Source organism: Moschus berezovskii, chromosome 8 (genome assembly GCF_049115385.1).
Source record: "Moschus berezovskii isolate FMDL1 chromosome 8, NW_MosBer_1.0, whole genome shotgun sequence".
In the NCBI taxonomy this organism is placed as follows: domain Eukaryota; kingdom Metazoa; phylum Chordata; class Mammalia; order Artiodactyla; family Moschidae; genus Moschus; species Moschus berezovskii.
Window position 1 is genome coordinate 95,785,768 of NC_142467.1, and position 25,228 is coordinate 95,810,995.

At 43.3% G+C, this 25,228-nt stretch overlaps 1 protein-coding gene across 2 annotated transcripts in view; it reads left to right on the plus strand.

The window, feature by feature from the left end:
• Positions 1 to 7,657, plus strand: part of LOC129558547 (putative adhesion G protein-coupled receptor E4P) — a 35,271-nt gene extending 27,614 nt beyond the window's left edge. For both annotated transcript variants that reach the window (XM_055429772.2, XM_088838938.1), the window contains 2 exons: positions 1,835 to 1,930; positions 5,980 to 7,657. In XM_055429772.2, the coding sequence (XP_055285747.2) occupies positions 1,835 to 1,930; positions 5,980 to 6,090 (207 nt within the window). In that variant the 3' untranslated portion in view covers positions 6,091 to 7,657. The remainder of the gene's footprint in view (positions 1 to 1,834; positions 1,931 to 5,979) is intronic.
• Positions 7,658 to 25,228: the final 17,571 nt, after the last annotated feature.

The following is a 25,228-nucleotide window of genomic DNA, read 5'->3' on the forward strand; positions in this document are numbered from 1 at the left end:
TCCAACTCTCCACGACCTCATGGACTGTAGCCCACCCGGCTCTTCTGTCCATGGGATTCTCCAGGCAAAAATATTGGAGTGGGTTGCCATGCCCCTCTCCAGGGGATCTTCCTGACCCAGGGATTGAACCTGTGTCTTTTGTGTCTCCTGCATTGGCAGGCAGGTTCTATACCGCTAGCGCCACCTGGGAGCTTATGACCTCATTTAACCTTAATCACTTCCATCAAGGTCATACCCGCAGATACAATCACATTGGGAAAGTTAGGGCTTTCATATCTGAATTTTCGGGGGACACAATTTAATTCATAGCAGAACACATATCAGTCTGGATAAGGGAGATTCTGCTGTAGTAACAGTTAGCTCATCCCCCTCTGATTTCGGTGGCTTACAATGACAAAGGCTTATTTCTTGCTCATGCTGCATAGCTGTGGTTTGATATGTATTGTCTTCACTCTGTGATGGAGACTGAAGGGGCAGCCCTTATTTATTAGTAGAACATTGGTATGTTCATGGCAAAGGGAAAGGAGATTATGGCAAAGCACAGTTCAACTCTCTTTCATTGGCCAAAGCAGACCCCATGGCCTTACCTGAATTTGTCAGAGAGAGGATGAATAATCCTCCTAGTCAGGTGCACCGTATGGAAAAAAAGCGATGGTTTATTGGCATAATTTTATATTACCACAAACCCAGAAAGACCAGCTCTAATCCTGTTATCTCCACTAATTGGGTTGCTATGTGACTCTGGGAAGGTTGCTTTCTCTCTCTGAGCCTTGGTTTTTCTCATCTGCAAATGTGGCAATACCTGCCTTGCCGGATTGAGAATTAAATGAGATAATATAAAACACATGTCTTAGCAGTTTGTGGCACACATGTTCTCAGTGAGGGTCATTATAATTTCACTCATTACAGGGTGAAGATTGAAAACAACTTTCCTGGCTTTTTCCCCTTTGCTGTTGAGTAGAACTACCAGCAGTTAAGATGCTGGTGGTGAAAAGACCATCTTAACACTTGACAAATTTCTCTTTCATCTTTTAGTGCCTTAATGCTTGGTGCTCCTCACACACAGAAGAAGTAAAATAGAACTTAATGCGAGTTAATGTTGAGTATTAAGAATTTAGATGTCTTTTTAAAAATATGATAATGTGGTTAAAGGAAGGCAATTCATGGAATCACAGTGGGTGGTCTAGTGTCAGGGCTCTGAGTAAAATGACAAGTTTTTGCATGCTGGCCATGTGATCTTAGGCAAGTCAACTTACTTCCAAGAGTCTCAGTTTCTTCACATTTAGTTGGGGGTAAGAGAAGTATCTTTCTTCTCTTGTTTCTTCTGAATGTTACATTGCATTGGTTAATGTATTAACTGGTACATTGTCTATAAAGTACATTAAACGTTGCTAGTGTTCAGTAAATAATGGCCTTCATCATCGTAATCATCACATCACCATTTCCTTCTTTGTCATCATCGCCATCACAACCATAATCCTTTTCATCATTATTACTATCATATCACCACCACCACCAGCAGCTTCATTAAGGTCACCATCACAGCAACATCATAATCATTGTCACCATCACCCTCACCACCATCAACATCATCATTATTATTATCCTATATAGAATCCTTATGGTGCCTTTCATTTAGTAAATGCCTCTTGAACAACCAAGCAAATCCAATCTTAAATTAAGTGAATCAGCATGAACATGGCAATATTATACCAAGAATCAGTATAAGGGTGGCAGAGAATATGCCTTGGCATCTATACCTTTAATTTCCTGTTTTAGGGTCTTTTCTCCCCAACCAAGCTTTGGATGTAACACAAGCCTCTATATTCCTTAGGTGCAGATGGAATTCAAGAAATGGTTTAGTGGGGTGCGGAAAGGGGTTGAAACTGAGAGCTCTGAGGTATTTCGCTCTACTACTCAGACCAAAACGGTAAGATGGGCTCTTTTGCAATGCCATGTACTTGTCTGAACTCAGTATCTCCTGCTACTAGGAACTTCCTGGTTGTCTGATCTGAAAAAAAAAGAGAAATTACATTAGATTCCTTCATTAAGCTGTGGAAGTTTCTGGGTTTTGAGACCAAACCCAGAAAATCTCTTTTTTCCCTTTTTCTTCCTCTCTCTCTTCCTTTGTTCCCTTTTCCTCTCTTTCTTCCTTCTTTCCTTGCTTTCTTCCTCTTCAGTCCATTAACAAATACCCAATGATATTTAACTATTCAACAACATTCTTTTAACAAAAATTAACTGAGTTCCTAGTTTGTGCCAGCCACTGTTTTAGATATTGGGGGGGAAATCCTCACCTTCACAGAGTTGATATTCCAATAGGGAGTAGATAGACAGTAAACCACCAAAAGTAGATTATACAGTGGGCTACAAAATTATATATGCTATAGAAAAAATATAGAGCAATGGACTCCCAGATACAGAGGACAAACTCATGGTTGGACTTGAGGAGAGGCACTGTATAAGGGTGGGGACATGGGAGGTACGAACAACTGGGTATAAGATGGGCTCAGAGATCTACTGGACAACACAGGGAATATAGCCAACATTTTGTAATAACTTCAAACTGAAATTAACCTTTAAAAATTATATTAAAATTAAAAAAAATAAAAAGGAGAACAATTTAGAAAGCAATCAGGAATGCACCAGGCTGGAAGAGTTTTGTTGTTCTTTAGCGGCTCAGTCATGTCCAACTCTTTGTGACCCAATGGACTATAGCATGCCAGGCTCCTCCATCCATGGGATTTTTCAGGCAAGAATACTGGAGTGGGTTGCCATGTCCTCCTCCAGGGGCCCTTCCCAATTAAACCTCATCTCCTACACTGCAGCTGGATTCCTTACCACTGAACCACCAGGGAAGCTCTGGGGAAGAGTTTATTTTTAAATAATGTGGACATGATGAACCTCCCTTCCCAGGTGGCACTAGTGGTAAAGAACCTGCCGGCCAGTACAGGAGACATAAGAGATGCAGGTTCAATCCCTGGGTCAGGAAGATCTCCTGCAGGAGGACATGGCAACCCACTCCAGTGTTCTTGCCTAGAGAACACTAGTGGAGCCTGGCAGGCTACACTTCATATAGTCACGCAAAGTCGGATACAACTGAAGTGACTTAGCACACAACACAATGAACCTCCCTAAGACTCTGGCACTTGAGTCCTCAGTCGTGTCCAACTATTTGTGACCCCATGGACTGCAGCCCAGCAAGATCCTCTGTCCCTGGAATTCTCCAGGCAAGAATACTGGAGAGGGTTATCATTTCCTTCTCCAGGGAATCTTCCAGACCCAGGGATCAACCTGGGTCTCCCTCATTGCAGGCAGATTCTTTACTGTCTGAGCCACTAGGGGAGCCAAAAACTTGATGAATATATCTAATTTTTAAAAAATGACCCCTAAGGGAATCCTCTGGTGGTCCAGTGATTAGGGCTATCTGCTTTCACTGCTGAGGGCATATAGTCAGTCTCTGATGAGGGAATTAAGATTCCCTAATGCTAAGACCCTAATGCCGGGAAAGACTGAAGGCAGGAGGAGAAGGGAGCAGCAGAAGATGAGACGGTTAGTTGGTATCACTGACTCAATGGACATGAGTTTGAGCAAACTCTGGGAGATAGTGAAGGACAGGGGAGCCTGGCATGTTGCAATCCATGGAATCGCAAAGAGTCAGACATGATTTAGCAACTGAACAACAGTAAGAAAACAAATTAAGACTCTCAAATCCAGTGAGCAGTTTCCACTGTCCTGGCATTGCCCTAGGCAGAAGGAAAACAATAGTGACCAAAACAGTGAAATTTATAGAGAGTGGAGATTGACCAAAATACCTTTAGGAGCAAGACAAATATCATACAATGAGACAGAGTATGCAGAGAATTAAAATAGAATATAGTGCTAGGTAGTGAGGGAAAGACTATTATGGAATGAATGTTTAGGGGAAAACTGAGGAGGTGACATTTCAATAACTATACAGAAGAGTCCAGAATAATGATCATAATCCTTTATTTTTTTAACGTGGATTATTTTTACAGTCCACATTCTTGCCTGTGAAATCCCATGGATAGAGGAGGCTGACATGCTACAACCCATGGAGTCGCCAAGAGTCAGATGCAACTTAGCAGCTAAACAACATTTTTAAAGTCTTTACTGAATGTGTTACAATATTGCTTGTTTTATGTTTTGGTTTTTTGGCCCCACAGCATATGGAATCTTAACTCCCCAGCCAAGGATCGAACCCACACCCTCTGCATTGAAAGGCAAAGTCTTAACTACTGGACCCCCAGGAGAGTCTCATAATCCCTATCTTTGGACAACATGTTACATTCTAAAAAGCACATAATCAGAGATTTTCCTGGTTGTCCAGTGGTTAGGACTCTGCACTTCCACTGCAGAGGGTATGGATTAGATACCTGGTCTGGAACTAAGATCCTGCATGCTGTGTGGTAGAGCTGACAATAAATAAATAAGTAGTACATAATCAGCCTAACCAAGCTTGCAACCTCCATTAATCCTCTGTAGCGTTTAAGTGATCCATCACTATTGGGTTTACATAGAGCCCAAGTGTCTGGATTCAGATCCCAGATTCTACCATCTCCAGGCTGTGTGACCTTGCACAAACCACTTAATATCTCTGAACCTCAGTTTCTTCATCTGTAAAATGGGAATGATAATAATATGTCTCATCACGAGAATTAAATGATATCTTATAGGTTAAGTGCTTCAAATGCTACCTGGTACACAGTGTATCTTAGTTGTTCAGTCATGTCTGACTACTTGTGACCCTATGGACTGTAGTCCATAAAGCTCCTCTGTCCATGGAATTCTCCATGCCAGAATACCTGAGTGGTTGCCATTCTCTTCTCCAGTGGAACTTCCTGACCTGGGGGCTAACCCCAGGTTTCCTGCATTGCAGGCAGATTCTTTACCTCTGAGCCCCAAACACTTAATGTTTGTAAAGAGATAAAAAATTTAAATCCCATCATAGGTGGTGTTATGGGGTGTTGAGTAAAAAACAAACAAACAAACAAAAAACACACAACCTAAAAGTAGGGAATTATGTTTTATTTGTCAGACTTTAGGAGGATTTCAAGAAGAGCTCTGAGGGACTGCTCCAAAGAGGCAAGGGAGGAGTCTGTTTATATAAGAGTTTTTACAACAAAGATCAGGTAGTCAGAACAGAAAAAGATTACTGTTAATTAAGGGAAATTAACTTAAGGGACATCTTAAGGAATTTAGTGCTTTTCTGTGTACAGGAAAATGTGAGTCTGCCTGTGTGCTATAAGTCCCTTCAGTTGTGTCCCACTCTATGCGACCCTATGGACTATAGCCCTCCAGGCAAGACTACTGGGTTGGGTTTCCATGACCTCCTGGATCTTCCCAACCCAGGAATAGAGGATCTTCCCGACCCAGGGATGGAACTCAAGTCTCTTAAGTCTCCTGCCTTGCAGATGGGTTCTTTCCCTGGTAGCTCAGACAGTAAAGCGTCTGCCTACAATGCGGGAGACCTGGGTTCGATCCCTGGGTTGGGAAGATCCACTGGAGAAGGCAATGGCAACCCACTCCAGTACTCTTGCCTGGAAAATCCCATGGACTGAGGAGCCTGGTAGGCTACAGTCCATGGGGTCGCAAAGAGTCAGACACGACTGAGCAACTTCACTTTCACTTTCTTTCCCACTAGCACCACCTGGGAAACCCACAAGAGCCTAGGCTCATTGAAATAATCCCTTTGATAAGCACCTTAGCTATTTACCTCCGTATCCCATTCTTTCTCACCCTGAGTCCCCTTAGGGTGCACCTTTGTGGGTGGCTGGACCATCTTTTGTTTACTGATACATCAGGCAACATTTTTCAGATATTAGCTTTGGATTTACTGAGCTCTGAACTGTAGGGCAATTCTAGCTTGTCACTTCCAAGCATGCTTAGAAGTTTTAGTTAATTTCTGAGGTGTTCATTTCCCTTCAGCTTTTTCTCCACATTGTTTCCCCCAAATAGGAGAAACCAGAGAAGTCATCGGAATTCTCTCGCAAAAGAGACTCTGAGTCTATCCAGCCACCGCCTGGGCCTCACCTTGTTAGTGTTTCTTGGCTCAAAACAGACAACTGAGCTGTGTGTGGACTTCACCCCCTCGTGGTCATGTATGGATGGGACCAATGCCACTGTTGACCTTCCCTGTGAAAATGAGTCCTGAGTGATTTCCTCATCTTGGTTTCTCTCTCCACAGAAAGGGACACCTGGGAGAATTCTTAGATCCAGAATCCAGTATTGTGTGTCAGGTTAAATCAAATGGTTAAGAAATCCTTTTTAATGATGAGAGGAATAAGTGGATTTTGCTCTGCTAGATATTATCAACTTGCCTATGACTGACTAACATCTGGATTCAGCTTACAGATTCTCTTCTGGCTTCTCCATTGCATTTTATGCTCCCCAAGATTTTGCATCTCTGGACACCTGCATAATTCAATAATTCTCATATGAATGAATATGAAAAGAGGCTTGCATGCTTGGCAATGAAAAAACGGGACGCCACCAGCCCCACTTAGGGGTGAACTGTCTCCCAGAAGAATTTTGTGGTCAGAACACCAGCACTTTTCCATTTTCTTTGCCCAAAGACTTTTTTGAACCAACCCAATTCTCTGATTAAGTATAATTTTGTTTTCTTAGTTTCATCTCTGAAGGAAAGTTGCATGGCTCAAAATAGCCTGGAGTTAAAATTCCCCTCCAAGTCCTCCCCACCATTCTATGCAAAACAAAGAACTCTCTCACCGGAAGAAAAAAATGGACAGTAAGGTTGATTACGCCCAGTTCCCAGCCGGTCCAGCCTCTGGCCGATCTCCAAAATTCCTTGCCCCAGCCATTTAAGAGATAACTACTCCGAACAACCTTGGAGAAGAACAGGCACCCTTAAGACAGTAGCTTTCCACATCAGTTCAGTTCAGTTCAGTCCAGTAGCTCAGTCTTGTCCGATTCTTTGCAACCCCATGAATCACAGCACGCCAGGCCTCCCTGTCCATCACCAACTCCCGGAGTTCACTCAAACTCATGTCCATTGAGTCGGTGATGCCATCCAGCCATCTCATTCTCTGTCATCCTCTTCTCCTCCTGCCCACAATCCCTCCGAGCATCAGAGTCTTTTCCAGTGAGTCAACTCGTCACATGAGGTGGCCAAAGTATTGGAGTTTCAGCTTTAGCATCAGTCCTTCCAGTGAACACCCAGGACTGGTTTCCTTTAGGATGGACTGGATGGACTTCCTTGCAGTCCAAGGGACTCTCAAGAGTCTTCTCCAGCACCACAGTTCAAAAGCATCAATTCTTCGGCGATCAGCTTTCTTCACAGTCCAACTCTCACATCCATACATGACCACTGGAAAAACCATAGCCTTGACTAGATGGACCTTTGTTGGCAAAGTAATGTCTCTGCTTTTTAATATGCTATCTAGGTTGGTCATAACTTTCCTTCCAAGGAGTAAGCGTCTTTTAACCTCATGGCTGCAATCAGCATCCGCAGTGATTTTGGAGCCCAAAAAAATAAAGTCTGACATGGTTTCCATTGTTTCCCCATCTACATGCCTATATATACTTACTCTTTTCTTGGGTAAGTGAAGCAGCTCACTAATCTGACTGCTCTTGCCTCACTAATCTCACTAATCTCGCCTCATTAAAGGTGATCTGTTCCTGTAAAGTACGAGTCTCGTTCTTTTTGTGAGCCTTGCCTTCTCTAACTCTCTTACCTTACATTGTTTGTGCCAAAACCCGGGAGGTTGAGGTTCCTTCTCATTCTGCACAGCCAGCTCTTCGCTGCGTGGAAGGCTGCCGAGCTCACTGTCCCGCCCGGGCTTTCAAGACCTCCTCGAGAGGCCGCCCTGTGCCTTTGTGAGCAGTGCAAGTCCTGTGTAAAGGCTTTATTGGTTTTCCACGTAACCCAAGGAATACTGGTCTCTCCTTCTGTCTCTCTCCCTCTTTTCTCTACACTCTCTTTTCCACGAGACCGACCAGCTCCAGGACAGAGGCCTTTTGCCATTCGACCGCTTTACATGCAGCACTCCACTAGAGCTGGCCCCTAGATTAAGGTAAGATCCAGACGGTGTTCTAGATGCACTCTAGAACTCGGTCCTCTCTGGGTCCCAGGGACCTGTGGCCTAGGGCCACTCTATAGGCGACAGTGGGGGACGCTCCACCTCGACACAGAGCTCTCTTCTCATAACTCATATTGGGACTACGGGTGACAATTCGAACTCCCAATAGGAGCCTCTGCTTGCCTTTCAATTATGGGGTCTGGCCAATCTCTCCCAAAAGATTCCCCTCTGGCCTGTGTTCTCAAAAATCTCAAACCACTCTTGCTCACTGAACTCAAAGCTAACCGCTTAAAACAACTCCATACAGATCTGGCCTCAATACCAATTAGACAAAACTGCTGGCCTGAGATCAGAACTTTTGATTTCAATATTTTATCAGATCTCACTAACTTCCTCAAGAAAGTGAAGTCACTCAGTCATGTCCAACTCTTTGCGACCCCGTGGACTGTAGCCCACCAGGCTCCTCCATCCATGGGATTCTCCAGGCAAGAATACTGGAGTGGATTGGCATTTCCTTCTCCAGGGGTTCTTCTGGACCCAGGGATCGAACCCAGATCTCCTGCATTGCAGGCAGATGCTTTAACCTCTGAGAATGGCAAATGGTCAAAGGTCCCCTATATTCAAGCCTTCTGAGACCTTAGAAGCCGTCGTTCTCTCTGCAAAGACTGTTCTACCATCAAATCCTCCTCTGCTCTCGCCCCTCCATTACAAAAGAATCCAAATCTAAAGCCCCGAAAAGGCCCCCTAAACCCTCAGCCCCTGATTTTGACCAGACAGATGAGCCTCCTCCCTACCGCCCCGGAGAAAAAGTTTCCGGAGATGAGACCCCTTCCCCTAGCCCTTCCTCCAAAACAGAAAGCGATGACTCCAAAACCCCAAAAGAGATTTCCACCCCCACCCCCATCGGCCAGGACCCAAAGCAAACGCAGTTCCTCTCAGAGAGGTAGCAGGACCAGAGGGCCCTACACGGGTTCATGTGCCTTTCTCAATTTCTGATATGAGCCATACTGAAGAAAAATTGGGATCCTTTTCAGAAAATCCTACTAGATACAGAAAAAAATTTCTCCACCTTACACAAACATATCATTTAACCTGAAATGATCTTTATTACATCCTAAATGCCACTTTAACCCCTGATGAAAAGAATGGATATGACAGGCAGCCCAGACTCATGCTGATCAGCTCCATACCAAGATAGGACTAATCCGGTGGTTGATGATTCAGTCCCTTTAACTGAGCCACGGTGGACATATCAAGCAGGCGATGCCAACATCTGGTACCTACATCATATGATCACCTGTTTACTAGAAGAAATGCTAAACAGCTCTCACATTCATGTTAACTAGGATAAAATTAGGGAAGTGACTCAAGAAAAAGATAAAAATACTTCTCTTTTTCTTTCACAGCTTACTGAGGCAGTCCAAAAATACACTAATCTAGATATTTCCACCCCCACCGGTCTTCTGTACCTATATGTCCAGTTCATAAGCCAATCAGCCCCCAATATTCGCCGAAAACTATGCCAGTTAGAAGAGGGTCCCAAAAACCCTCAGCAAGATCTCCTAAAATTAGCCTTTAAAGTTTTCAACAGTAGGAAGGAAGAAGCGAAAAAAGAAAAATAAAAGAAGAAAAAAAAGGCCAAATATGCTTTATTCACTGCAGCTATTCAAGGAAAAATTTCAACCCCTTTGGCCCATTAACCTCGGCACACTCACAGGAGACCTAACCCTCAAGGCCCCTGCTTCAGATGTCACCAAACGGGACACTGGGCCAAGTCCTGCCCAAACCCCTAGCCACCCACCAAACCTTGCCCCACCTGCAAACAATGGGGCCACTGGAAAATAGATTGTTCTCAGACACTACCCACCAAATCTTGGGGTCCACCCCAGGCCCAACAACAGTGGGCCAGGAACCAGACTCAGGGAGGCCCTGGTACCCCAGACCATGGTTCCTCAGATGAGGTGAGAGATGATCCAACCGTGCCTGAGTTATTCCAGTGATGGAGCCCAAGCTCCAGACTCCAAGTCCGCCCCAGACAGACAGACTCAAAGCTTCGGGTAATTGGCATGGTGGCCGGACACAAAGTCTCATTTCTAACAGACACTGGAGTAGCCTTTTCACTTTTAACCTCCTTTAAGGGCCCTCTCCAACCTTCAAAAGTGGCCATCAGAGGGGTCTCAGACATCCCTTTTTATCCCAAAATAACCCCACCTCTCCTTTATTCCTTTGGCAAAACAGCACTGAAACATTCTTTTATAATAGCTCCTCAATGCCCAACGGCACTGATGGGACATGATCTTCTGGCTAAGCAACAAACTTCTATAAACTTCCCATTCTTAGATCCCATATCAGTCCTTTGCATCCAAATGGCACCCGAACCCCTGACCAGCCCTCACTCCCAAAACCTGCTCCCTAACCTTCCCCGGATAGATCCTCAGGTCTGGGACACCGAAGCCCCATCAGTAGCCAGACACCATTCCCCCATGCAGGTCTTTCTTAAAAATCCCTCTCAAATAATAACCCAAACTCAATACACCCTGATCACAGAATCCCAACAAGGACTTAAATCAATCATCTCCCAACAGCTCAAAGCCAGCCTTTTGTGGTCTGTCTTTTCTCCTCATAATACTCCTATACTGGCAGTCAAAAAGGGGCCCCACTCCTGCTGTCTAGTCCAAGATCTTCACAAGGTCAGTGAGACCCTAATACCCGTACACTCCGTGGTCATTAACCCTACACCCTTCTCTCACATATTCCCCCTGACACACTATATTTCACAGTTCAATTCAGTTCAGTTCAGTCACTCAGTCATGTCCGACTCTTTGCGACCCCATGAATCACAGCACGCCAGGCCTCCTTGTCCATCACCAACTCCCGGAGTTCACTCAAACTCTTGTCCATCGAGTTGGTGATGCCATCCAGCCATCTCATTCTCTGTCGTCCCCTTCTCCTTCTGCCCCCAATCCCTCCCAGCATCAGAGTCTTTTCCAATGAGTCAACTCTTCGCATGAGGTGGCCAAAGTATTGGCGCTTCAGCTTTAGCATCAGTCCTTCCAATGAACACCCAGGACTGATCTCCTTTAGAATGGACTTGTTGGATCTCCTTGCAGTCCAAGGGACTCTCAAGAGTCTTCTCCAGCATCAAATTTTTGGCGCTCAGCTTTCTTCACAGTCCAACTCTCACATCCATACATGACCACTGGAAAAACCATAACCTTGACTAGACAGACCTTGGTTGGCAAAGTAATGTCTCTGCTTTTTAATATGCTATCTACGTTGGTAATAATTTTCCTTCCAAGGAGTAAGCGTCTTTTAATTTCATGGCTGCAATCACCATCTGCTGTGATTTTGGAGCCCAGAAAAATAAAGTCAGCTATCAGGGACCTGCCTCGATATGGACCCAGGGTATCCTCGGGATGAACGGCAACGGCGTCGGCGTCAGCGAGAGAGAGAGAGAGAGACAGGGCCTGATGATTCCTTGGTTTACACAGGAAACCAATAAAACCCCAGTACAGGGTTTGTTCTGTTTACGTAGGCCGCAGGCGCACTCTCGAATCACTGGAGGCACCCCACCAGGGCACCCCCTCGAGTGGGTCTTAGAAGCCCAGGCAGATAAGTAAACACAGAGGGCCCAGCGCTCCAAGGATCTCAACCAGAAAAAGGAGAATAGAGAAAAGGATGGAAAAAGAGAAAGAACGACACGGGGAGACCAAGCTTCAGTGAGCAAGGCCCAAAACTTTATTTTCCAGTGCTGCTTTTATACCCTAAGTTGTGCACATAAAAAATAGAGAAAGGGAGGTATAGAGTCACGCCAAAATCACGCGGAGTCAGCAGTCTTGACCCTTATCAGGATCAGGGCTTGTTTTTGTATGTCTCATGATATACAAAAGTTTTAGGTGGTTTACATCATCTTCTGGCCAGGAGACCTGCTAACACTTTATGGCCCTCTCTCCTAACAAAGGTTAGTTAGCTAGAAAAAGGCTTATATTCTTTTAAGGTGATTTTCCCAAAGTCAAGCGCTATTCTCCAAAGACACATGACAAAGTTACATTCCTATAAGGCAAGGGTGTAGTGAGCTACAAGAAAGAATTTATTACCTTAAGATCTGATGTGGTTAAATCAAGGCTACTATTTATTTTCTCTATATGTGATTAATATATTTCCAAGGATACAATAGATAGAGGAAACTTTGCAGCAAGCATTGATTCAACAATGAAATCTTTTTTAGTACTATTCTAATGATTTTAACTTCTTCAACAGATTCCTGTATTTTAGAATATAAGGCTTTCTGCCCTTGCATGGCTGGGAGGCTGTAAACAGTCACATTTGTAGTTGTAAGAGCCCGGACAAACTTGTCATGCAAGTTAGAAAGCTATCAGAGGGGCTTGGATTGGAACACTCCTATTGAGCCGAGGAGAACTTTTTAACTACAGCTCTGAATTAATGTTTTCAGAGAAAGGTAGTTGGGGGGAAGACCCCGTAAGTACTAGAGGACTTGGTAAGAGGGAGGCCTGGTGTGCTGTGGTTCATGCGGTCGCGGAGAGTCGGACACGACTGAGCGACTGAACTGAACTGAACTGAACTGAAGAGGCGTAAGATAGTAAGGCAGTCAGACTCCGGTTTTCTTTGGGGTAGATGCTCCGGTAAGTCCAGGCGGTTCCTCAAGTCCTGATTAGCCTTTGCCCGTCAGGCCTCTTCCCCAATTGACCTTTGCCACGGGTAGGATTTCCCTTGCTGGCTCCCGGCAGTCAGCCACTGATTCCACTGTTTCCCCATCTATTTGCCATGAAGTGATGGGACTAGATGCCATAATCTCAGTTTTCTGAATGTTGAGCTTTAAGCCAACTTTTTCACTCTCCTCTTTCACTTTCATCAAGAGGCTTTTGAGTTCCTCTTCACTTTCTGCCATAAGGGTGGTGTCATCTGCATATCTGAGGTTATTGATATTTCTCCCGGCAATCTTGATTCCAGCTTGTGCTTCTTCCAGCCCAGCGTTCCTCATGATGTACTCTGCATACAAGTTAAATAAGCAGGGTGACAATATACAGCCTTGATGTACTCCTTTTCCTATTTGGCACCAGTCTGTTGTTCCATGTCCAGTTCTAACTGTTGCTTCCTGACCTGCATACAGGTTTCTCAAGAGGCAGGTCAGGTGGTCTGGGATTCCCATCTCTTTCAGAATTTTCCACAGTTTATTGTGATCCACACAGTCAAAGGCTTTGACCTCAAAGATGATTTCTTTACTATACCTCTATACCACTCCTCACAGCCCCTATTTGCCTTCACCTAGACAGATATGGCAAGTCATTCCAGTACTCTTGCCTAGAAAATCCTATGGATGGAGGAGCCTGGTAGGCTGCAGTCCGTGGGGTCGCTAAGGGTCCGACACGACTGAGCGACTTCACTTTCACTTTTCACTTTCACACATTGGAGAAGGAAATGGCAACCCACTCCAGTGTTCTTGCCTGGAGAATCCCAGGGACAGGGGAGCCTGGTGGGCTTCCGTCTATGGGGTCACACAGAGTCGGACACAACTGAAGTGACTTAGGAGGAAGAGGAGGAGACAGATCCAAATACATATCAGTCTCAACAATTAACTTAGACCATTCACAGGCGTTTAGAGATAGCCCTCATTTTTTCGGTCAATCCCTCCAAAGAGACCTACAAACTTTAGACCTAGGCTCTACTACCTTACTCCAATATGTAGACAATTTATTGTTCCTCTCGCCATAACTGCCTAGTCCACACTGCGACAGTATTAAATGCGCTTGGCAACTGGGGCTACAGAGTCTCACTCTCCAAAGCACAAATTGCTTCCACCACTGTCAATTATATGGGACTACTTCTCACTCCCACATCCAAAATAATCCCAACTCAGAGATTTTGAGCCTTGACACAGACCCCCAGGCCTCAGACCAAGAAAAAACTTCTTTCTGTATTAGGTCTATTAAACTTCTTTCAAATATGGGTCCCAAATTTTGCCCTCCAGGCAAAACCTCTCTACCAAGCTACTCAAAAAAACTTAGATGAACCCTTATTGGCCCCCACCTCTCTCCACACCCCAATACAGATTCTTATCAAACATTTACTACAGGCCCCTTCTCTTTACTTACCTGACTACCGTTCCGTTCCGTTCCGTTCCGTCGCTCAGTCGTGTCCGACTCTTTGCGACCCCGTGGACTGTAGCCTACCAGGCTTCTCGGTCCATGGGATTCTCCAGGCAAGAATACTGGAGTGGGTTACCGTTTCCTTCTCCAGGGGATCTTCCCGACCCAGGGATCGAACCCAGGTCTCCCACACTGGAGGCAGACGCTTTAAGCCTTTTTTCCTTTTTGTCCATTCTCAACAAGGACATGCCTTAGAGATTCTGTGCCAAAAAAGGGGAGACATATGGGGCCTCAAGCTTACTGATCTAAACAACTCGATCTCATCACGCTCGATGGCCACCTTGTCTCCAGGCCTTAGCTGCAACCACCCTCTTAATACCTGAAGCCCAAAAACTAGCCCAAAACGCTCCTCTAAATGTATGCTCACTTCATTCCTTCAAAGATTTACTCTTTCATTGGGCTTTCCTTTCTCTGCCCCCTGCTTGACTGCAAGTCCTCCACGCACACCTCCTCAACCCATCCTTTTTTTTTAATGCCTTGTAAACCTCTTAATCTTGCTAGCTTACTCCCTACACCAGATCCAGAAGCAGAACACCTATTTCATGACTGTGTTCAGACCTTAGATATGACACTTAATCCCTTTGAACATACAACTGATCAGCCCCTTACTGACCCCAAAGTCCCATCCTGGTTCATAGATGGCACTGCCCAAAAACAAACCCCATTTGGGGCTCGATACACTATAGTTCAGGGACAGCCCGAAAAAGTTATTCCCCCCTTGTCTCATCAAGTCAGCCACACTCCCAACTCACACATCCTCACAACAGGCTGAACTGATAATTCTCACACAAACTTTGACCCTACCCAAAGACCAAAAGATAAACATTTACACTGACTCCAAATATGTCTGTAACATTACATTCTAACATTATGATCTGGAGAGAAAAGCGATTCCTCACTCAGAAAGAAACACCTATTCTCAATGCTTCTTTTATTTCTGAACTCCCCCATGTGGCTCAGCTCCCAAAACAAGCTGCTGTAATATATTGCCAGGGACATCAGCGACATGGTCCTATCTCCTTTTATAACAATATAGCAAATCATGAAACAAAACTACAGGCTGCCTCTGTTAGTCCTGTCTTTCAGTTCAGTTCAGTTCAGTCGCTCAGTCATGTCCGACTCTTTGCGACCCCATGAATCACAGCACGCCAGGCCTCCCTGTCTATCACCAACTTCCAGAGTTCACTCAAACTCATGTCCATTGAGTCGGTGTTGCCATCCAGCCATCTCATTCTCTGTCATTGAAAGGTTGTTGCGGAATGACACAAAGACACCAGGATCTTGGCCTCCGGAGGAGAATTCAATCCGGGGCCAGAGACGAGGCTTGATCACTCACAGCTTTTGTATAATAAAGTTTTATTAAAGTATAAAAGAGATAAAGAAAGCTTCTGACATAGACATCAGAAGTGGGCAGAAAGAGTACCCCTCTGCTAGTCTTCAGCTGGATGTTATATAGTCACTAGCAGTCTGTTAATGAAAGAAAGGAATGTCTTAAGGCTCAGAATGGCACCAGGCCCCTCACCCACAAGATGCATTTTGGGATAATTTTGACACTGGATGATTCATCCCGGGCCATAAAATGATGAACTTGAATCTTGTAGAAGGGCAGATTACCATACAAATAGTTTCATTTTATATAGATTAGGGGAGCAATATCTGAGTATAACATACTGGTTTGTCAAGTAGATTCTGAGCCATTTGGCAGAACTGACTTGAAGATAAGATTCTGGGGTAAATGCGTAGTACATTAACATAGCTTAAGACCAATATTTCCATAAGAAAAATGCATTGGATTACAGGAGAAAAACTATTAAAAATGCCATCATATGGAGGCTGAACAACACGCTGCTGAATAATGAACAAATCATAGAAGAAATCAAAAGAGAAATCAAAATATGCATAGAAATGAATGAAAATGAAAACACAACAACCCAAAACCTCTGGGACACTGTAAAAGCAGTGCTAAGGGGGAAGTTCATAGCAATACAGGCACACCTCAAGAAACAAGAAAAAAGTCAACTAAATAACCTAACTTTACATCTAAAGAAACTAGAAAAGGAAGAAATGAAGAACCCCAGGGTTAGTAGAAGGAAAGAAATCGTAAAAATTAGGGCAGAGATAAATGCAAAAGAAACAAAAGAGACCATAGCAAAAATCAACAAAGCCAAATCTGGTTCTTTGAGAAGGTAAATAAAATTGACAAACCACTAGCCAGACTCATCAAGAAACAAAGGGAGAAGAACCAAATCAATAAAATTAGAAATGAAAATGGAGAGATCACAACTGACAACACAGAAATACAAAGGATTATTAGAGAATACTATCAGCAATTATATGGCAATAAAATGAATAACTTGGAAGAAATGGACAAATTCCTGGAAAAGTACACCTTGCCAAAACTGAACCAGGAAGAAATAGAAAATCTGAACAGACCCATCACAAGCACGGAAATAGAGGAAGTAATTGGAAAGCTTCCAGCAAACAAAAGCCCAGGTCCAGACGGCTTCACAGCTGAATTCTACCAAAAATTTGGAGAAGAGCTAACACCTATTCTACTCAAACTCTTCCAGAAAATTGCTGAGGAAGGAAAACTTCCAAACTCATTCTATGAGGCCACTATCACCCTAATCCCAAAACCTGGTAAAGAGCCCACAAAAAAAGAAAACTACAGGCCAATATCACTGATGAACATAGATGCAAAAATCCTTAACAAAATTCTAGCAATCAGAATCCAACAACACATTAAGAAGATCATACATCATGACCAAATGGGCTTTATCCCAGGAATGCAAGGATTCTTCAATATCCGCAAATCAATCAACGTAATACACCACATTAACAAACTGAAAAATAAAAATCATATGATTATCTCAATAGATGCAGAGAAAGCCTTTGACAAAATACAACATCCATTTATGATAAAAACTCTCTATAGGGTGCCTTAACGGTGCCTGACAGATGACAAGGGGGCGTGGCCAAGGCACCTTACATGTGCTCACAGCAAGATGGCGCCTGACAGATGTCAGGGGGGCGCAGCCCAGATAACCCCAAAAGGTTCTGAGTGGCTCCTAAACACCCCCACCCTTTACATGCTTTGATGTGAGTGGAAAGCCTCTTTTAAAAGTCCCGCGTTTACCCCATGCTTATATATATATGAGAAGCTTACACCAATAAAACGGGAACTGCCTTGACAGAACCCCCCTCTGCATCTGAGTGTCTCTCTCTCCGGGAGAGGGAGGCTGTGGGGTGGGCGGCTCGCTCACTTCCTCTTTGGGGTTTGCTCCTTCAGACCCAGTCCCCTGGAGGAGCTAATCTTGGGCAGCTTTCTTGCCGAGGCCGAGGCTCCCCTCAGTCTCTGGCTCCTGCCTTGGAGAGCTACAGGGCAGGAGAGGGGAAAGAGGAAGAGAGAGAGGAAGCCAGGCCGGACGCCGGGGAGGAAACCCACAACTCTCCAGAAAGTGGGAATAGAAGGGACATATCTCAACATAATAAAAGCTATATACGACAAACCCACAGCAAACATTATCCTCAATGGTGAAAAACTGAAAGCATTTCCCCTAAAGTCAAGAACAAGACAAGGGTGCCCACTCTCACCACCACTATTCAACATAGTTCTGGAAGTTTTGGCTACAGAAATCAGAGCAGCTGCTACTGCTAAGTCACTTCAGTCGTGTCCGACTGTGTGACCCCATAGACGGAAGCCCACCAGGCTCCCCCGTCCCTGGGATTCTCCAGGCAAGAACACGGGAGTGGGTTGCCATTTCCTTCTCCAATGTGTGAAAGTGAAAAGTGAAGTCGCTCAGTCATGTCTGACCCTTAGCGACCCCATGGACTGCAGCCTACCAGGCTCCTCCATCCATGGGATTTTCTAGGCAATAGTACTGGAGTGGCTTGCCATTCAGAGCAGAAAAAGACATAAAAGGAATACAAATTGGAAAAGAAGAAGTAAAACTTTCACTGTTCGCTGATGACATGATCCTCTACACAGAAAACCCTAAAGACTCTACCAGAAAACTACTAGAGCTAATCAATGAATACAATAAAGTTGCAGGATATAAAATCAGCACACAGAAATCACTTGCATTCCTATACACTAATAATGAGAAAATAGAAAGAGAAATTAAGGAAACTATTCCATTCACTGTTGCAAAGAAAAGAATTAAATACTTAAGAATATATCTACCTAAGGAAACAAAAGACTTGTACATAGAAAACTATAAAACACTAGTGAAAGTAATCAAAGAGGACACTAATAGATGGAGAAATATACCATGTTCATGGATTGGAAGAATAAATATTGTGAAAATGAGTATACTACCCAAAGTAATTTATACATTCAATGCAATCCCTATCAAGCTACCAACGATATTTTTCACAGAACTAGAACAAATAATCTCACAATTTGTATGGAAATACAAAAAACCTCGAATAGCCAAAGCAATCTTGAAGAAGAAAAATGGAACTGGAGGAATTAACCTGCCGGACTTCAGGCTCTACTACAAAGCCACAGTCATCAAGACAGTATGGTACTGGCATAAAGACAGAAATATAGATCAATGGAACAAAATAGAAAGCCTAGAGATAAATCCACGCACCTATGGACACCTTATCTTTGACAAAGGAGGCAAGAATATAAAATGGAGAAAAGACAGTCTCTTTAACAAGTGGTGCTGGGAAAACTGGTCAGCCACTTGTAAAAGAATGAAACTCGAACACTTCCTAACACCATACACCAAAATAAACTCAAAATGGATTAGAGAGCTAAATGTAAGACCAGATACTATAAAACTCCTAGAGGAGAACGTAGGCAAAACACTCTCTGACATAAATCACAGCAGGATCCTTCAAGACCCACCTCCCAGAATATTGGAAATAAAAACAAAAATAAACAAATGGGACCTAATTAAAATCAAAAGCTTCTGCACAGCAAAGGAAACTCTAAGCAAGGTGAAAAGACAGCCTTCAGAATGGGAGAAAATAATAGCAAATGAAGCAACTGATAAAGGATTAATCTCCAAAATATACAAGCAGCTCCTGCAGCTCAATTCCAGAAAACTAAGTGACCCAATCAAAAAATGGGCCAAAGAACTAAACAGACCTTTCTCCAAAGAAGACATAAAGATGGCTAACAAACACATGAAAAAATGCTCAACATCCCTCATAATCAGAGAAATGCAAATCAAAACCACAATGAGATACCATTTCACACCAGTCAGAATGGCTGCTATCCAAAAGTCTACATGCAATAAATGCTGGAGAGGGTGTGGAGAGAAGGGAACCCTCTTACACTGTTGGTGAGAATGCAAACTAGTACAACCACTATGGAGAACAGTGCGGAGATTCCTCAAAAAACTGGAAATAGAACTGCCATATGATCCAGCAATTGCACACCTGGGCATACACACCGAGGAAACCAGAATTGAAAGAGACACATGTACTCCAATGTTCATTGCAGCACTGTTTATAATAGCTAGGACATGGAAGCAACCTAGATGTCCATCTGCAGATGAATGGATAAGAAAGCTTTGGTACATATACACAATGGAGTTATTTTTCAGCCATCAAAAAAAATGCATTTGAATCAGTTTTAATGAGGTGGATGAAATTGGAGCCAATTATACAGAGTGAAGTAAGCCAGAAAGAAAAACATCAATACAGTATACTAACGCATATATATGGAATTTAGAAAGATGGTAACCTGAACCCTGTATACGAGACTGCAAAAGAGACATAGGCATATAGAACAGTCTTTGGGACTCTGTGGGAGAGGGTGAAGGTGGGATGATTGGGGAGAACGGCATTGTAGCATGTATATTATCATAAGTGACCGGTCCATGTTAGACGCATGATACAGGATGCTTGGGGCTGGCGCACGGGGATGACATGCAGGGAGGATATGGGGAAGAGGGAGGTGGGAGGGGGGTTCAAGAAAGGGAACACATGTACACCCGGGGCGGATTCACGTCAATGTACGGCAAAACCGACCAATATATTAATGTAAGGTAATTTGCCTCCAATAAAATAAATTAAATAAAAAAAAGAAAAATGCATTGGTTAACTCAAGATTTGAGAATAGTTGACTTCAGGTGAAACCAGGTGTCATTATGGCAACACAGTATTGTCTTGTATGGCAACAAGAGAAACTTCCTTTTAAAGTTGTATAGAGAAGAAAAAAATATCGCTAGTTTGTTTCCTCCTGCCGCTTAAGAGAGATAAAAATGTCTTACACTTGCAGGCTATTTCCTCCGTTTGGAGACCCCTGGCCTTCCTGACTGTTACCCTCTCATTACCACAGGAAGAAAATGGGGGAAGTGGCTTTTTTGCAGCAACATGCATCAGGGTGCAACCCTTACAGAGCTAAATAATCTAGTCTGAGAAAAAATGCCCATCAGTATCTAGGAAGCAAGTATAGCAACCAGACAGCACATAATTAAAGCACCCCATTTCTCAGTGCATGCAATTCTAAAAATGTGGGGAAAACACTCAATGGTGGTATAAAAACTTTGGAAAATTATTTAGCCACATCTACTGTATCTGTGATCTTTACCCCTATCTATAGTTATCTGTATATACTTTTTGCTGTGTGTGTGTGTGTGATTTCACTCCTAGAGATATTCCCAAGCAAAATGATTACCCATATACATCAATAGATATGTATGGATAAATAGATTGGGATATATTCATGGAATGGAATCCTGTATACCAATGAAAAAGGACAAAGCACAGCTACGTGCCCCAACATGGATAAATCTAATAGACAACGGTTAACAAAGGAGAGCAATTGAGGAGACAACAGAGGGTATGAGTCTACTTATTTAAAGTTCAAGAACAGACAAAAATAATCTGTGGTGGTGGAGATGGGCTAATTCCAGGGTTGGGAGGATGGTACTGACCAGAAGGGGCATTGGAGAATATTCTGAGGGGCTGAAAAGATTTCCATGTCTTGCTTGGCCTCCCCCTGGAGAGGGGAGAACACTTCCTGAGACACTAGCTAGCTGTTCTCCCTCTTTGCCTGACAAAGAATAAATCTGCTCTTTCTTTCTCCTTCGAAACTCTGTCTCCATATCTCATTTCAGCATTGTGTACAGAGAACCAATATTCTGGCATCAGTGATGATCTTACGAGTGTGTACTAATCTACAAACTCATCGAGTTGCATATATTCATTATGCAAAGCTTTTTGTGTATGTAAAAAATTACTTAATTAAAAGAAAAGAAAATAGAAATAGCCTTCTATGAATGAAAGGCATTGATCTAGTCTCTGATGGAAGGAAGTACGATTCAGGTGGAGAATATAGCATGATCAAGTTGTTATTGGGCATATGTTGGGGCCGAGAGGTGAATGCAGAGAGAAAGGTCATAGTGGGACATTCAGCATCTCACAAACTTGGACCTCCATCTGGAAGACATCAGCTCAGTGATTTGATAACTTCATCTTTGTAGGACTTGATCAAAAAGCAGCTTATGAGTAATAGCTAATGTGAAGACACCTATAGCTATTTCTTTAAAAAGCAGAAGAAAAGAGACTTCCCTCTTCTGATCCCTTCCCCTGCTCCCCCCAAATTTGCAAGTTTATTTTGGTCAGAAATAGCAAATCAGAATGGAAACTAACACCATGGTACTCTTGGCCCTGTTCGGACTTTGCACTTCCAACTTGGCTGGGTTGTTGGTCCATGAACTAAATTCTGAATGTTGGCCCTGATGCCCACTTACTCTGGAACTCATCATTCTCCTTTATGTGTCAAGGCTTATTTAATCTCTCCAGCATCATCTGAAATCACATATCCTTCAAGAAATCATTTATTGTGGATTATCAAAAACACTAATTTGAAAAGATACATGCATCCTAAAGTTCATAGCAGGATTATTGACAATTTCTAAGATATGAAAGTAACCTGAGTGTCCATCAACAGATGAATGGAAAAAAGATGTGGTATACACACACACTGGAATACTTGTAAGCCATAAAAAGGAATGAAAATTTGCCATTTGCAGCAACATGTATGAACACGGAGGGCATTATGCTAAGTGAAGTAAGTCAGGCAGAGAAAGATAAAAACTGTATGATATCACTTTGAGGTGGGATCTGAAAAATGCAAGAAACTGGTGAATAGATATAATAAAAAAGAAGCAGACTCACAGATTGAGAGAACAAGTTAGTGGTTACCAGTGGGGAGGAGGGCCAATGTGAGGATGGGGGAGTGGGAGGTGCAACAGAGTTTTCACTGTCACATTTGGGGGGTGGTACTCCGGAGAAGGGAATGGCAACCCACTCCAGTACTCTTGCCTAGAAAATCCCATGGGTGGAGGAGCCTGGTGGGCTGCAGTCCATGGGGTCGCTAAGGGTCGGACACGACTGAGCGACTTCACTTTCACTTTTTACTTTCACACATTGGAGAAGGAAATGGCAACCCACTCCAGTGTTCTTGCCTGGAGAATCCCAGGGGCGGGGGAGCCTGGTGGGCTTCCGTCTATGGGGTCACACAGAGTCGGACACGACTGAAGTGACTTAGCAGCAGCAGCAGCAGCAACTGCTAGCCTCTAGTGGGTGGGGCTTACAACAGGCTCCCACAGCAAAGAATAATCCAACTCCAATGTCAATGATCCCAAGATACAGAAACAATATGCAGAGCATAATTAAAAATTTTCTAACATTAGTAGGAGCTCTGAGCATAGAGCTTAGATGTAGCTTTTATTTTCTTCTTTTTTAAATCCATGTTTCTAAGATTTCTATAAGAAATGTACTTGAAGATTTTTAAACATCATTTTATTATGAAAACTTGCCAGGCTGCAAGAATTTCACAGTGAATGCCCATGTACCTGAGAGAGGCTGGTTTCTGGGACCCTTTCTTGCAGTGGTTCCCCCTGGACAAACAGCTCCCTGAACAACAAAATGCAAAATGGGACTAACAACTTCACACATGCACAGATGGGGGCAAATCATGAACAATAAGATACAAAAAGGCTACAAGCCAGTTGCCATTTCTGAGGGGTAGGAGCAAAATCAGGCCATGCACATGAACCTGGAATCTTCAGTGAACATTTTACTTGTGCTTTTACAATGTATCTCCATGTCTGCATTGCCCTCTCACTTCATTCATTCATCCATCTTATTTTTCTAATTAATTTTTTATTGAAGGATAATTGCTTTACAGAATTTTTTTTCTGTCAAATCTCAACATGAATCAGCCATAGGTATACATATATCCCCTCACTTTTGAACCTCCCTTGCATCTCCCTCCCCATCCCATCCCTCTGAGATGATACAGAGCCCCTGTTTGAGTTTCCTAAGCCGGACAGCAAATTCCTGTTGGCTATCTATTTTGCATATGGTAATATAAGTTTCTCTTTCCATACATCTCACTCTCTCCTCCCCTCTCCCCATGTCCATAAGTCTATTTTCTATATCTGTTTCTCCATTGTTTCCCTGTAAATAAATTCTTCAGTACCATTTTTCTAGATTACATATATATGCGCTGCTGCTGCTGCTGCTAAGTTGCTTCACTCATGTCCGACTCTGTGCGACCCTATAGATGGCAGTCCATCAGGTTCCTCTGTCCCTGGGATTCTCCAGGCAAGAATACTGGAGTGGGTTGCCATTTCCTTCTCCAATGCATGCATGCATGCTAAGTTTCTTCAGTCATGTCTGACTCTGTGTGACCCCATGGACAGCAGCCCACCAGGCACCTCTGTCGATGGAATTCTCTAGGCAAGAAGAGTGGAGTGGGTTGCCATTTCTTTCTCTCATATATGCATTAGAATACGATATTTATCTTTCTCTTTCTGACTCACTTCACTCTGTATAATAGGTTCTAGGTTCGAGGTTCACCCACCTCATTAGAACTGACTTTTTATGGCTGAGTAATATCCCACTGTGTATATGTACCACAACTTCTTTATCCATTCATCTGTTGATGGACATCTACGTTGCTTCCATGTTCTGGCTATTGTAGATAGTGCTGCAATGAACAATGGGATACATGTGTATTTTTCAATTTTGGTTTCCTCAGGGTATATGCCTAGGAGTGGGATTGCTGGATCATATGGTGGTTTTATTCCTAGTTTTTTAAGGAATCTCCATAACGTCTTCCATAGTGACTGTATCAATTTACACACCCACCAACAGTGCAAGAGTGTTCCCTTTTCTCCACACCCCCTCTCCAGCATTTATTGTTTGCAGACTTTTTGGTGATGGCCATTCTGACTGATGTGAGGTGATATCTCATTGTAGTTTTGATTTGAATTTCTCTAATAATGAGCGATCAGCTTTCTTCACAGTCCAACTCTCACATCTATACATGACCATGGGAAAAACCACTGCCTTGACTAGACGGACCTTGGTTGGCAAAGTAATGTCTCTGCTTTTTAATATACTGTCAAGGTTGGTCATAACTTTCCTTCCAAGGAGCAAACGTCTTTTAATTTCATGGCTGCAATCAGCATCTGCGGTGATTTTGGAGCCAAAAAAAATAAAGTCTGACACTGTTTCCACTGTTTTTCCATCTATTTCCCATGAAGTGATGGGACCAGATGCCATGATCTTTGTTTTCTGAATGTTGTGCTTTAAGCCAACCTTTTCACTCTCCTCTTTCACTTTCATCAAGAGGCTTTTTAGTTCCTCTTCACTTTCTGCCATAAGGGTAGTGTCATCTGCATATCTGAGGTTATTGATATTTCTCCCAGCAATCTTGATTCCAGCTTGTGCTTCTTCCAGCCCAGCATTCCTCATGATGTACTCTGAATATAAGTTAAATAAGCAGGGTGACAATATACAACCTTGACGTACTCCTTTTCCTATTTGGAACCAGTCTGTTGTTCCATGTACAGTTCTAACTGTTGCTTCCTGACCTGCATACAGGTTTCTCAAGAGGCAGGTCAGGTGGTCTGGGATTCCCATCTCTTTCAGAATGTTCCACAGTTTATTGTGATCGACACAGTCAAAGGCTTTGTGAAGAAAGCTGATCGCCGAAGAATTGATGCTTTTGAACTGTGGTGCTGGAGA